Source organism: Artemia franciscana, chromosome 13, assembly GCF_032884065.1.
Source record: "Artemia franciscana chromosome 13, ASM3288406v1, whole genome shotgun sequence".
Classification (NCBI taxonomy): Eukaryota; Metazoa; Arthropoda; class Branchiopoda; order Anostraca; family Artemiidae; genus Artemia; species Artemia franciscana.
The window spans coordinates 5,230,242-5,245,930 of NC_088875.1; the positions used below are offsets into that span (position 1 = coordinate 5,230,242).

General features: G+C 34.9%; 1 protein-coding gene across 2 annotated transcripts in view; it reads left to right on the forward strand.

Moving 5' to 3' along the window:
* LOC136034426 (PHAF1 protein CG7083-like) overlaps positions 1–12,679 on the forward strand; it is a 49,533-nt gene extending 36,854 nt beyond the window's left edge. For both annotated transcript variants that reach the window (XM_065715600.1, XM_065715601.1), the window contains 2 exons: positions 1,865–2,011; positions 11,199–12,679. In XM_065715600.1, the coding sequence (XP_065571672.1) occupies positions 1,865–2,011; positions 11,199–11,258 (207 nt within the window). In that variant the 3' untranslated portion in view covers positions 11,259–12,679. The remainder of the gene's footprint in view (positions 1–1,864; positions 2,012–11,198) is intronic.
* The last annotated feature ends 3,010 nt before the right edge of the window (positions 12,680–15,689 follow it).

Below are 15,689 nucleotides of genomic sequence, written 5' to 3' on the forward strand. Positions count from 1 at the left end.
AGTTTCACTTTTTGGATTGCCAAAGGGTACTCACTAGATACCTTGAGTTCATAAAGAGGCACATCAAGTAAACACCCATTTCGTTATTCATCATTTGCAACTACAAAAAAAGATACTAAACTCTCCAATCACAAAATTGTTACTTTATTATGTTCACAATATTTGCATTTATATGCATTTGACATTTTTTTAGATATAAGGAAAAAATTAATGTAAACCAAGGAAAACGCAAATATTTGTATATATAGCCTAGGTCTATATTCAGTCAGTAGAGGAGGGGGGGATATCCTGCAGTTGATTTGGAAACGACTGGAAATTCAACATTTGTAAGCCCTATGAATGCAATTTGGTAAGGATTTTCCCATTATATTTTTTAGTTTAAAAGAAGGAATAAACTGCCCTGCTACAGTTAAAATTGCTTCGCAAAAAATTTGTTTCCAGAAATAATACATAAATATTCAAAAATTCAAAGAAAGTTCTAGAAAGTCTAGAAAGTTACATTTATTTAACGTCCTAAACCATCGGGAAAAAAAAATCAATGTGTAACATCAAAATTTGGAGAAAATAAAAATTTGAGACTTTTGATTATGGGCTGATTGCTCGCCCTTGTAATAGACATCAGGCAATGCTGCTTTAAGAGGATATTACAAAATTGCTGGGGATCTTTTTCTCTGAATTTACCCGCCTGACGATAAATACGCTCATTTATTGATGAAAATGTATCATTTTTAGTTTTAAAAAGGCCATGTTTCTTCAGCATTCAAGGCACATTTATTTTATGCTGTTAGTTGTGGCTAATGGCTGTTTGTCCTGAAACACCAGTTAAAACAGTCTGTTATGGACTGAAGTTGAGTCATATCGTAAGAAGCTTTATAAACATCCACAGCAGGAGAGGAGTGTTTAGTGTTACGAGTGTTGAGTGTTAGGAGTTGTTTTTTATTTAAAGTTTAAGTTTTTTAAGAAGTTTTATAAGTAATCATTACCAGTATGTCCAACTAAATGATTTTTCTTCAGGAAAAAACCGTGTTGAAATAGGTGTTCCACAAGGATAAGTTCTTGGTCCTATATTATTCTTGATATTATTTAATGATCTACCAAATTGTCTAAATAATTTTTGCTACAGAATAAATGAACTAACGGTAAACCCGACTAATGAAACAATTTCGCTTTTTGTTGATGACACAACAGCCATTAGCACAGCTAAGACAGCGGAGTTACTATTTTTGGAACTGGAAATTTTATCAGGTTATAAGTAAACAATAGGTAAACCTGACATCACTGTCAAAATCATTTTCTAGATATAAAAGAGTTTATTGGAATTAAAATAGAATAAGAAACTATGATCAATTAAAATTAAAAATCAGTTAAATCAATTAAAATAATCAATCAATTAAATTAATATCAATTAATGATCAATTAAAATAATTTATATTTATAATATTATATTAAGAGTATTTAGATATAATATATTAAGAATAATATTATATTAAGAGTTTTATATTATTATAAATATTTCTTTTAGGAATTAAGATAGAATAAGAAACTATGATCAATTAAAATAAAAAAGGGGGTATCTAAGAGATACCATCCATTAGTCCTCCATTGAAAAAAAACAAGGTTAACAGATTTGCTTTATGATTGAAAAAAACTGAAAAATAGCACCCCTTCCGCCGAAATATCCATATTTGTGTGGTGTTTCCAATAACTTCTATCGTATACTTCTTTTTAAGTATATTCTCCTTAGAAACAAAATCTAGTTTATAAGTCTATACGAAATGGCAAGTTACTTTTTACTGACTAGTGTAAAATTATTTATTTTGAGCTCAAAATATTATAGTTTTCACCCTCTGTATCTCAAATTCAGATCACAGCAGTAACGAAGTGGAATGAAATAGCAGATAAGCTGAAACCTTCGGATAAACCAATTATTTTAAATCGTGTTTCTACACCAAATGCAACTAATCCCTTCGGTTCAACCTACTGCTTTGGATACCAGGATATAATTTTTGAGGTAGGTCTTTTCTCATATTAGAATATTCTCGGGGGGGGGATAAGTCGTTCCCACCTCAACCGTACCATCCACCCAATGAGAATGAGCAACTTCTAAGAGTGAAGACAGGTACTAGTGTCGAGGAAACAATTACCAACGCCATCTAGAGTTTGGCTTTTTCTTTAATGCAACATTAGGGCGAAATTAGTGTAGTCATAAGTGTCTAATTTCCGTTCCTGGAAGAAACGAAGTTATTAAGTTTGAAAAAGTGTCAAGAATTGCCAAACGCTAGATGGCGATGTTAGTGCCAGTTTCCACGCATATAACTTATACATACTTTGTCTCCACCTAAAAAAGGTATGTTTCAGACATACTTAGTGAGCCATTCATGTGGTGTTAACATACTGCGAAGTCTTTCATAAAGTGAAGTTGAAGTTCCAGGTTTATAAAGTAAAAGTAAATTTAAAAATATAGAAGTTGTAAGGTTAATGAAATTTTTCTACACAGTCTCAGAAAATATTTTGCGGTTTTTAGTTCCAAAATCCTTTGGCTTGATTTTTCCACTGGACAAAATCAGAAAAGAAAGAAAAGTCAGCTGAATGTAACTAATTAAAAGAAATTACTAATTAATTACTAATTACTAATTATTACTAATAATAATTAATAATATTACTAATATTAATGTAACTAATTAAAAGAAAATTAAAAGAAAGTACAATCCTCGAATTGAGAAAACAGAAATTTTATATTATAATTATTGCTTCTTTTTCTAAAATAGGAAGTATTTTTGTTGGATATGTTTACGTTTTTTACCGCATAAAAATTTGGTCATTTACGATAACTTGGTCTGATATTCGAGCGTTGCAGTGCCAAGTTGACACTCAATACATTGTGACTTCCAACACAAGTTTTTGCTTATTCTTGTAATAATTGATATTATTTTCTTATATAATATTATTGATATAATTAAGATATTTTGTATTATTGATATTATTTGTCATACTATAGTTACTGATCAACAATGGGAAACGCATTAGGCATGAGCCAGTGAAGGTTCATGTAGTATTTGATCAAGAAAACCGTGTTTACATAGTTTTGTAAATTATAAGAATAATTTATGAAATTCAAATTAGAATTAGAATGCTGGTATTCATAGGAGCATGGCTATGGCTCATGATTTTATTAGAGAAGAAAATGAATGCTTACTTATCAGATAATGCTTACTTATTTTACTTTATTATTATATATATATATATATATATATATATATATATATATATATATATATATATATATATATATATATATATATATATATATATTATATATTATATATTATTATTTGTACATATTTATTATTGCTTTATTATCTTACTTATATTACTTATTGATAAAAATGCTCACCTATCAGGAAGAATGGTTACATATCAGATAAGACTTCATATTTGATGCTTTGATACTTGAAGTACATATTTCTAACTTCGATTTTTATGGCACTTGATATTAACTAAGTGACATATAGCGATCGCAAATTCTGTCGGTCTGTCTGTCTGTCTGTCTTCAGGCACTTTTGCTACTTCAGGCACTTCCAGGCAAGCTAGGACGACGAAACTTGGCAGGCGTATCAGGGACCGGACCAGATTAAATTAGAAATGGTCGTTTTCTCGATTTGACCATCTGGGGGGAGTAGGGGGCCAGTTAATCCAAAAAATAGAAAAAATGAGGTATTTTTAACTTACGAAGGAGTGATCGGATCTTAATTTAATTTGAAGTTTGGAAGGATATCGTGTCTCAGAGCTCTTATTTTAAATCCCGACTGGATCCGGTGACATTGGGTGGAATTGAGGAGGGGAACCTAAAATCTTGGAAAACGCTTAGAGTGGAGGGATCGGGAAGAAACTTGGTGGGAAAATAAGCATAAGTCCTAGATACGTCATTGACATAACCGGGGCGGATCTGCTCTCTTTGGGGGAGTGGGGGGGGGGGTAATTCTGAACAAATTAGAAAAATGAGGTATTTTTAACTTACGAAGGAGTGATCAGATCTTAATGAAATGTGAAGTTTTGAAGGATATCGTGTCTCAGAGCTCTTATTTCAAATTCCGACTGGATCCGGTGACATTGTGGGGAATTGAGGGGGAACCTAAAATCTTAGAAAACGCTTAGAGTGGGGGGATCGGGGTGAAACTTGGCGGGAAAAATAAGCACAAGTCCTAGATACGCGATTGACATAACCGGGACGGACCCGCTCTCTTTGGGGGAGTGGGGGGAGGGTTAATTCTGAAAAATTAGAAAAATGAGGTATTTTTTAACTTACGAAGGAGTGATTGGATCTTAATGAAATTTGATGTTTGGAAGAATATCATGTCTCAGAGCTCTTATATTAAATTTCAACCTTATCCGGTGAAGGGGATGTTGGGGGGCGGGACCTAAACTCTTGGAAAATGCTTAGAGTGGGATCGGGATGAAACTTGGTGGGAAAAATAAGCACAAGTCCTAGATACGTGATTGGCATAACCGGAACGGATCTGCTCTATTTGGGGGAGTTGGGGGGGGGTAATTCTAAAAACATTAGAAAAAATGAGGTATTTTTAACTTGCGAAAGAGTGATCATATCTTAATGAAATTTCATATTTAGATGGACCTCGAAACTTAGATCTCTTATTTTTTTTTATCCCGACCGGGTCCAGTATCATTATGGGGGGGGGGGCGAAAATCTTGGAAAACGATTAAAGCGGAGAGATCAGTATGAAACTTGGCGGAAAGAATAAGCACAAGTCCAAGATAGGTGACTGACATAACCGGACTGGATCCGCTCTCTTTGGTGGAGTTAGGGGGGGGGGTAATTAGGAAAAATTAGAAAAAATGAGGTATTTCTAACTTACGAACAGGGGATCAGATCTTAACGAAATTTCATATCTAGAAGGATCTTGTGCTTTAAAACTCTCATTTCAAATCCCGGTAAGATCCGATGACATTGAAGGGAGTTGGAGGGGGAAACCGGAATTCTTGGAAAACGTGAAATCGAGGTATCTTACGAATGGGTGATTGGATCTCAATGAAACTTTGATATATAGAAGAATCTTATGTCTCAGATGCTCCATTTTCAATTCGAATAGGATCCAGGGACATAGAGGGTTGCAGGGGGGGGGGAAACAGAAATCTTGGAAAAACGCTTAGAATCGAGATATCGGGATGAAACTTGATGGGAAGAATAAGCACAAGTTATAGATACGAGATTGACATAATTGGTACGGATCCGTTCTCCTTGGGGGAGCTGGGGTCTGTTAATTTGGAAAAGTTAGAAAAATTGAGGTATTTTTAACTTAAGAACGGGTGACCGGATCTTAATGAAATTTGATATTTAGAAGGAACTCATGGTCGGGATTTCAAGTCCAGACCAGATCTGTTGACATTGGGTAAGCTGGAGGGGGAAACCAGAAATCTTGTAAAATGCTTATAAATGGCGTAGATACTTGACTGACGTAACCGGACTGAATCCGCTCTCTTTGGGGGAGTTAGATGGTGGGGTTCAGTGCTTTGGCGAGTTTGGTGCTTCTGGACGTGCTAGTACGATGAAAATTGGTAGGCGTGTCAGGGAGCTGTACAAATTGACTTAATAAAGTCGTTTCCCCCGATTCGAACATCTGGGAATCTGAAGGAAGAGGAAAAATTAGAAAAATTGAGGTATTTTTAACTTGCGAGTGGGGTGATCGGATCTTAATGAATTTTAATGTTTAGAAGGAACTCGTGACTCAGAGCTCTTATTTTAAATCCCGACCGGTATTAAACCTCTGATTTTCCTTTTAAAGCAATCTATTGATTCTTAGAATTTTGCTAGAGCTCATACCATATGAGCTCTTGGCTCTTCCGACCTCGTCACAAGTGCCATATGAGCTCTTAGCTCTTGTTGAGGAAGGAAAAATTGAATTTTTACCATCATTCCCATTTTCCCATAATTTTACCATAATTCTTATGCGGACAAGTGATATTCCTGTTTCTGAAGACGAGGGCTTTTAGTTCTCTTTAATGGAGTCCTTTAGCCGTTACGATTCAAATGTGCAATTTTTATTTTAATTCGACACCATTTTCGAGGGTTTTGGGCTATTTTTTGAAATTCCTATAATTTCTTTTTCGGAATAACTTTTTACCAATAATAGTATCCGAAATAACCGTTTCCACTCCTGAATAATCTTCAAACGGTGATTATTCCTCATTTGACAGTTTGTTTTTTATACGTGTTTTTAAATTTGGTTACTGTTGGCTAGAAATATTTCTTTACTAGGTTGTGCCTGATGCTGCAGCCACGATATCCAGGTTCTCGTCTATTTTGACTCATCACTAAAGTTTTTAGGGGGAGGACATGTGCATTTTGACTCTGTTAGGAAATATTGGTTGCTATCTATGCTTTTAATTTTTTTTTTTTTTTGACAAACAAAAGTCAGTTGAGATTTCATATGCTTTTATATTTATGGAACAAAAAGAAATGATAAGCTACTAATTTAACAAGTTTCCTGTTTTACTTATTTCATTCAGTTCCCATTTTCATTCAGGTTCTTACTTAGCACAATTAAACTATATTAAACTACTATTTATTTAATAAATGATAATTTATAAATTGCTTTAATTATTTGTTTTAGAATATTTTATTATGTGCTGTTTTTAATTGACTAAGCGGAATAAATTATGCTCATTTTGGGCTTTAATGTTGCTCTTTACATTCATAATATAAACGTAGACCACAAATATTCCCAGAAATCATAGGGGAGTATACATCAATTTCACATTTTTGATGCGTTTTTTTTAGTTCCTTTTGTACACCCTCCCCCCCCCCCCCAAAAAAAAAAAAAAAGAATCCTGGCTATGGCCTTGGGAATTTATACATCAATTTATACCTCCGTCCTCTCCTCATCTTTCCCTTAGAACTAATTCTGTACTTATTTGATGGCTTAATGAGAGCTGGAATGTCACGAGCCCCGTCATCTATAGTTTTTCCTTGTGGTATGTTATGTACTGTCTATAGTTCAGTTGGGATTATATCGGGCAACATTCCGTCCAAAGACGTAGCGAGATATTGGCATGTTGGATGGACTAAAAGTCCACTATTATCGGCTAGCCATTTTTAATTTCGTAAAATGTAAGAGCTACTTCTTCTAATCAATTTCCCTTTGTCATTTTAACCGATCAAAAGTTTCTGCCGCCATTCCGGATGTCTCTTACAATGGGGGCTGTTTTAGTGAATTCCTTCCGAGAAGTTATCCGATGAAAAAAAAGTACTTGTGATTTTTTGGCTTCTTTCATAAATCCATTGCTCATGGGAAGATTGCCCTTTTGTCTTCTCATAGATCTGCCGCAAAGCAGCTTGATCGTATTTTAGGAAAGCTTCCTTATGTGTCCTTGGCAGCTTCCAGCTCCTCTGGTCTCATCAGGTCTGCTGCACTTGGGCCTATAATCAAGAACTCCAGAAAAGCGTTGATTATTTCTCCTTTTAGCCTGATATCTGCCATGCATTGAAATATGGTATTGCTTCAAGTTTCTTCTCGACTTTGCTCGAAGTCTGCTGGTCTTCTCACAGTACTGCTTCATTAGTTTTGCTGGACTAGAGCCGAAGGCTTTTTTCCAAGCATGGCTATGTCATTTAGGACCCATTGAATAAGAAAGAATTGCTCCGTTTATACCTTCATGGTATGCTCTGCGTTCTGAGCGGTTAATTTGCTTTCCATCGCAAAACTTCAGGGCTACAGACGTATGGTTCTCCACAAGATTGCTTGTCGAATCCATGTGGAGCATGTCTGCTTTCCTGCACACGACTTGAATACCAGCTATTATATCTTGAAAAACTTCTTAGGGCACGCCTCTCCACCTATACTCTACTAAGCTCCCTTCGAGTAATCCAGCTTTCTTTGAATAAGCATCATCACATTTTGCATGATCCCCAAAAACATGCTCGGGGCCTCTTCAGAGCAGGTCTCTCAGTTTCTCAGCTGTACCATTGGTCTTACTAGTTTTTCTATTGCTCACCAAAGGTTTTTCTTAAGTTTTTGGATTGTTTTATTTGGTAAAACTTTAGCATACATTCCTTTTTTTGCTTTGTCAAGGCCGTGAAGTTATTTTGTATAGTTTATTACAACACGACTTGCATATTCTCCTTTTTCGATAAACGAGCCATACGGGACGCTTTGCTTTAGTCTATAAAAATCGCTAGAATCTTCGTCACCAATATACCAAAGATGTTGTAACCCGTTCCTCTCTTCACTAATGCTAAAATATTCAAAAAGAATGTCTGTCTCCATACTTTTAGATGGACCCTTGTAGTTCATGAAGCATACATGACTGACCGGATTTTTCCCCTTTTTCACCGCTCTGAAGCAAATGTAACAGTATTTATTTTTTACTCCCACATATAATAGTTTTTCAGGGAAAGTGTCAATAATGACCCCTACACATCTTCTGGTTGTGTAGTCATGGCCCTTGCTGTGCTTGTTCCATCCCCCGTCACACACTACTTTAGTCTAATAGGAAGTATTCAGAAACCTATCCTTCAGTGACTCCTCTCCATTCTAAGATTTCCGTCAACGTTTCCCTCCATACGATGCCAATTACCGATTCAGTTTTCACGAGTCTTTTTGATATAGTGCAGATGCCTAAGACCGTTGATTTTCAATTAAAATCAAGTAATTCCGGGCATCAAGCCATGACTAATTGTAGAAAAGACCAAGGCAGATAGTCCGAGTGAGTGCATAAGCCCTTTTTTAGGATTGTATAAAAATGATGTCATTTCATTTGTTGATAGATAAGTCTATCAACAAGCATTAGATAAGTATTTCAGATAGTGTAGCGTAGTCTCAACCTGTCGCCATAACACCCCACACATCCTGAAAGTTCATATCTCCTCGTACATTGGTACAGCGCTCTGCTGTTCCTTTTGGCTTGCTGTCAGTAAATGTTGTCAAATAGTCTTTCACACTTGTTGTAGGAGAATCAAGTTTGCTTTTTACGATTTTTTCTCCAGTCACAGGCACCACATTCCGCGACAAAGTTGGTTCTGAGTCCAGTGGACGACACTTTGGTTACACACACCTTGGAATCTGTTTCCACACTAGAATATGTAATAGTATAACTTCAGTAAGCTCCTCAAAAAAAAATGGGACAAGTTTACAATGCAGTTGGCGCTAGTTAGCATGTCTATTAATGTCAAAATAGGACAAGTTTGCAGTCGACGCTAAGAATCATCGTCATGTCTATTCCGTCAGGCAAATGTAGATTCATCACGGGCGGGGACTATGACTGAGGTGTACTACTTCCTTAAGCTTCTGGTTCCTCTGCACTCAGTGTTTCCCTTGGCAAAGAAAGGGATCCATTTTTCTGGATTACCTTGCCTCCTAAAAATAAAAATATATATCAGCAGTAGTGACTACTTTTGGCGTATTATTGTCCTGCTAACATTTTCATAAATTAGCACTATAGTCCGGTCTATAGCACTAGCACTCATAAGCACTAGCACTTTCATAAATTAGCACTATAGTCCATAACATAGCACTAGCACTAGCACTTTCATAAATTAGCACTATAGTCCATAACATAGCACTAGCACTTTCATAAATTAGCACTATAGTCCATAACATAGCATAGCACTAGCACTTTCATAAATTAGCACTATAGTCCGGTCTATAGCACTAGCACTTTCATAAATTAGCACTATAGTCCATAACATAGCACTAGCACTAGCACTTTCATAAATTAGCACTATAGTCCGGTCTATAGCACTACCACTATAGCACTATAGTCCTGTATGAAGCAGTCAGCTGCTTCATACAGCCTTTTGGATTATGTTTATTTTATCTAAAGCTGTTATAAAAAATAATAATGAGATTCGAGTAAGCTTTGCTAGTATAAACCTACCCTAAAAATAGGATGATAAGTTTTGTATTTTTGTGGGAGGAGGGCCCCCTTACTCTTAGGTTCTTTAACTTTTGGACCATCGCCCCTTTTTGGTATCCTCCATTGTCCAAATCTTACTTTTTCAAACTACATAATTCATCTAAAGTAATTCAGTAATGAATTACTGAATTGCTCTTAACAAACATTCCGAGTTTGTTAACCAGCCAAATAGATTTAAAGACCCCCTCCCCCAGTCCACTTACGACGTGTATGGCTTTGTCTATTATCACTTTTACAAGATGTTTCTTGTTCAATACAATCTTTTAGGTGTAATCTAAATTAATTCAGTAATGGCCTTATAAAAGAGTATGTGAATCAATTTCAGAAAATTTATTACTTAAACAAAAATATTAGACGCGACTGAGGCCGGATCAAATGACAATGTTTTTTTTTTATCAAATAAAATAATGAACAGTTGCCGAAGAATGGAGGGAGAGGGAGGGGGCAAGCGAGAGTTTGTTATTTATTCTAAGATATTTAGACCCCCCCCCCGATCAACTTGTGACACGTATGCCTTTGTCTATTATTGCTTTTGCACGATCTTTTTGTTTCATATCCGGGATTTGGATATAAACCTCCTGCAAGATTTTTCTGGCCCCCACCTTTCGCTTTTGTTCTGTTTTTTAAATAAACATGCCAATTCAGTTATTTATTGTTGTCTTTATCAAATTCTCCCCCCCCCCCCCGAAAAAAATTGCTATAGATCTGCCTTTGCCCTCATTTGGCTTGGGACTAAAATTAACGAATCGGATTAGAAAGCTGAAAAGTTTGGAATGAACTGAATAAAAAAAAGAGCTACAATTTGAAGTTGATTTCAACTTTTTCGCTTTTATCCGTGTCGTGCAAGAGTCCAAAATATAAAAACACAAAAATAATCGTGGATGAATAAATATTAAAAAACTAGAATTTTAAGTCCGGCCAATTAATTTAATTTTTTTTTTTGAATTTGTAGTTCCTTCGATTGCTTCATGTTTTCCTTTTAGGCTCCAGACCTTTTTTTTTTTTTTAAGCTACCAGGTTTCACTTTATATTTTTTTTTCTATTTCCTGAGAATTAAATTTAAAAAAAGGTCAAATTTTAGATCCTTTGTCAAAGATCACTTGTGCAAAAAATTATTTTTGTGGTATTCTATTCTTTTTGTATATCAATTTTAAAAAATAAATAAAATGGCAAAATTGACCGCCTTATAGCCCCCCCCCCTCCTGTCCTCTTCTGGTCCACGAGGGGCCTGATTTAAACCACTTCATCTGTGAATTTTTTCTTTTTAGGTGACGTCAAATGGTCATCTAGGATCTGTTACGTTCTATGCCAATGACGAAATTCTGTGACAAGTTATGAATTTTAAGTGACCCTCTGCTGTACAAAACTGTATGTCTGTAGAATGGTGTCCATTTATTTCTATAATCGAGAGTTTTAAAATATGACCTGAGGCACAAAATTAGCTAGATAATTAGCTATTGAATATTCGCATTTAACTATTGATGCGATTTTTTTGAAGAAGTGATGATTCTAAGATGCGCATGAATTAATTTTTGAATTACTTTAGCAATTTAATTCATGCATCAAAACAAAAAGTAATCTAGCTACTTTTGTTATTCAAAAAATGTATTAATACCGTAGACCAGTGTTTTAAATGCTTTCGTTCTTAGGTAGAATTTGTAAATAGGAGTAGGTTTTGTTCTTGCGATTCTAGTTTATTCGGATTCTATATAGCCAATCGTTTAACTATTTTAACTTTAAATATTATTTTTTGACTTATATTTAATCGCGGTCTACATATTTCATTTTGCGTTTCGGAATAGTTTTCACTTTAAGCTTGGTCCTGACAGAAGTTGAAGTTCTCTTTGGCACTCGGATGTCACATTGCCTGATGAAAAAACTTCGCGTTGGCGAATATTTGACTTGTTTCTGTTCCGTATCAGAGTTCAAAATCCGTCTCTCTGACAAAGTTGCATTTAAAATAAACTGAAGTTTCTTATTTGTCCTGGTATACAGAACTTGTGAAAACTTCATGGGTTTCGCTTTCAATCGATATATTAGACAAAAATATGGGGAACTCGTAATAGTGGAAACTGGGGCTAGTACTGAAGAATAAAATCCCCAACGCCATCTAGCACTTAGAGATGTTGTTACTCTTTTTGGTCCATTGTAAACTACTTGTCTTTTCATATACTTCAAAATGTAGGGGGGTGAGAAAATACCATTACGCCTATAAAATCTCCAACGCCATCTAGCACTTAGAGATGTTGTTCCTATTTTTGGTCCATTGTAAACTACTTGTCTTTTCGTATACTTCGAAATGTAGGGAGTGAGAAAAGACACCGCACTGTTTGGGCGCTATTAGTTTCTAATTCACTTGTTCCCATGTTAAAGCGCCGAAAATCCACCCCTTTTAAGTCTCCCATTCTCTTTTTTACCAGCTGAATTCAGATACCGATATCGCTTGGTCAAAGTAACCATCTTCTTTCAGAACTGAACTTTGTTCTCGGATGTAGTGATTCGTCGCTTAATGTAGTGTTGGGTAGAAATTGCTTAGAAATAAAAAAAAACGGCGTATCTTATTTTTATTTTCTTTTTCTGATGTGGTTGTCAGAAATGTATCTTTTTGACATTATGGCTATGTAACGGCATCATTTAAAGACCCTTTTTTACACGCCCCCTGTCTTTCAATTCCACGTTTTTTTTTCTCTCGTGGGAACCAAAAAATTTTATAATCGAGAAAATGAAATAAAAATATCTTGTCAGCGTACTGTTGCTTATTGTATTTAGGGCTCTTATCGAATTTTAGGAGTGGGTCAGGTCGTACTAATCAAGTCGGAGATTCCTCCTCAACCGCTTCTGATTCTCACTGAATCTCTAATAGATGGGCCAATTTATGAAAATATGGGATCGGGTCAATAATTTGCATATTGAGTCTATTTTGTCCGGCCTAATATCAGGTTTAAAATCTAACATTGAAGGATTATAATTTGTGCCGTGGAGAATGTCTATATTTAGCAAAATTTCTACAAATCAAAGTAACTTACTTTTTCTTGAGGTTTCACTGGATTTTTTGATTTACCTAAAATCCTAACTTTCATAAAAAAAAGTGAAAAAAAAGCTAAAATTGATAAAACTTATTTTAATGACGAATAATTGAAACTGGATCTTCATTTTATGCTTTTTAACCACGAAGCGGAACGTAATATTTAAGAGTTAGACGGACAAAGCATTTTCAAACTAAAAAAGGGTCTTTTTTAAGAGGTGGTACCAGACACAATTTTTGGGGAATCCCCGTTTTGCTGGCTGTTGCTTCCTAATCCATAAACATTTGTGTGATTCCAAGCGCTTTGTAAAAGACTAGTTTTAGTAAGTGCCCAAACTTTGTTAATATATTGATTATTATCAGTGATTAACTTTTTCAACCTATCAAAATCATGATATACGGGCATATTTTTCGCCCACTTTTCGAAATTAACGCTCATTTTGAGGCTTTATGGGCTTTCTTCATTTATTGTCGATGCTCTGGGGATTTAAAGTAATTTCCCAAGCATACGCTAACGTTTTTCTGAAAAGCCAGCATATCATTTGCATGTGTACGCTCTTAAAACGCTGAAAGAAAGTGTTTTGTCTACCTAGCCCCCTAGGATTTACGGGACCACTTAGAAATATGATTTTGAAAAAATGGACATAATGATCAATAAATGTATAACAAAATCTATGAAAAATTCGAAGTTCATTTTTAATATGTACACTCTGTGTAACCGCAAATTGTATCATTTCTGTTAAGAACATATTTGGACATTTCCTTTTTTGTGACTATTATAAACTCTTTTTTTGTAAATTCTGGGATCTTTTTTCGCATTACTACCAAAAAGCTTCTTATGACTTCTTCCCAAAAAGTTCTATTCAAGGATTTTAATTGGTTTTTAACAACGCCATTCTAATCTTTTTATATTTTTTTTTCAATCTAAAGGCGAGGAAACAATTCTCGGACGTCATATACATCCCATGTAATATTTTCTGCTGGGGTATATACTGTGCTGATCGGGTATATACCTGCTAGGATGTACTGTGTAAAAGATAAAATTGTAAGTCCATTGAATGGATTTCCCTTATGGGTGGTAAGAACTGAATGTCGTTCTGATGCTTGCTGCGCCGCACTTGTTGTTTATATATAGAGTACAGTTCCGTTGAAGTTCCACCATGTAGCATTTCAACTACATTTAACTCGACCTTTATTTAATTCAACCCAAATGCAACTCTAACTCAAGTAGCTCAACTCAGCCGTTCCTTGAGAAGTTCAGCTTCCATTTAAATCATCACTAATTAGTTCAAGAATCTAATTGAAGAACAAACCCTTTGTTGCAAGCGAGAAAAATTTACCTTAAATTAAACTTATTCCTGAGTTAATTATTTTATCAATGTATCTTATTATAAGCTAGTTTAAGCGATTTTGGAATATTAGTTTCAAGCAGGTTGGACACGGAGTATTTTTCAGCGTTTTTTTTTTTTTTTTTTTTTTTTTTTTTTTTTTTTTTTTTTTTTTTTTTTTTTTTTTTTTTTTTTTTTTTTTTTTTTTTTTTGGACTCCTGTGAAAATAACCATTGATAAATCATTCAGATTGATATTTTATTTTCAAACTTAAGTGATTACACTATCGACTTGAATGAAATAATGCGAGTCGGGGTAGACTGTTGATTTTTACGATGTTCAGTTAAATGAGGTTAGTCCCGTGGAATTGAGTCGAAATACGCTCTAAAATTACATTGACTATACATAACATACGGCAAAAACGACGAAGAAAAATAATTAAGAAAAAGATAAAATTAAACAAGTTTGACTTTTTATAGCGTCCTAGCCGAGTAGTTAACACGCTGGGCTTGAAATCCTTTGTCTGTGAGGACGAGGGTTCGAGTCTTAGTGTCGCTGGTTATTTGTTTTAGAAGGGGGATCAATGGTGCGACTAAAGCTCAGCCAAGAATCGACCCAGCTTCAAATGGGTACACGGAGAAATCTGGGGGGGGGAAACAGGAAGCGTTGGATGATTTGCCCCCAACTACGCGTTTCGTTCCAGGCCGAAGATAGAGAATCAGAAAATTGGTACCTGCGCTACTCAGACCATTGGTCGGAGTACGAAAAAGTTAAGTTAGTGATTTTTAGCTTGTCAATAAAGGAAAAGATGAGGCGGATATTTTGGCAAAGAGTTTAGCTAAGCTGTCCTCAATGCAAAAAAGCAAACCTTTTGAAGGAGCCTGAACATGACTAACAAGCGACAATGAAAGACGATTAAAAAATGTCTGACTTGAATTCTTTCAATGACGGTTAATACAGCATTTAGTAGTCTTATTACTTTCTCCAAATCGATGTTGGTTTTATAAAATAAAATTCGACTAAAAAAGAAAACCTTGGAATTTTCTTAGACGTGAATTAACTTAGTAGACATGAAACATAGCTTAATAGTAGCTAATAGTTTTTTTTTTCAATGCACTTCTTAGTAACTGGACACTCTGTAGCTGACGTTTTAATACATTTGTGAATTTTAATTAGATTTTGTAAGTCCAGGTGTCCGCTGATTTGATTTGCATTAAGATAACTGACTGATATTTTCTTAAAAAGAAAAGGAATGTGAATTGAAGCTCTTTGATTAAATTGTCATGAGGAGGGGTATAAAATTATCCTTAGTATTTCTGTTTTTAGTGAGGTCATAATGTTTTTTTTTTCAATTGCTTTCCCTAAAACATTGTGGTAATTTGTTGAGTTGGGGGATGTTGAACTTC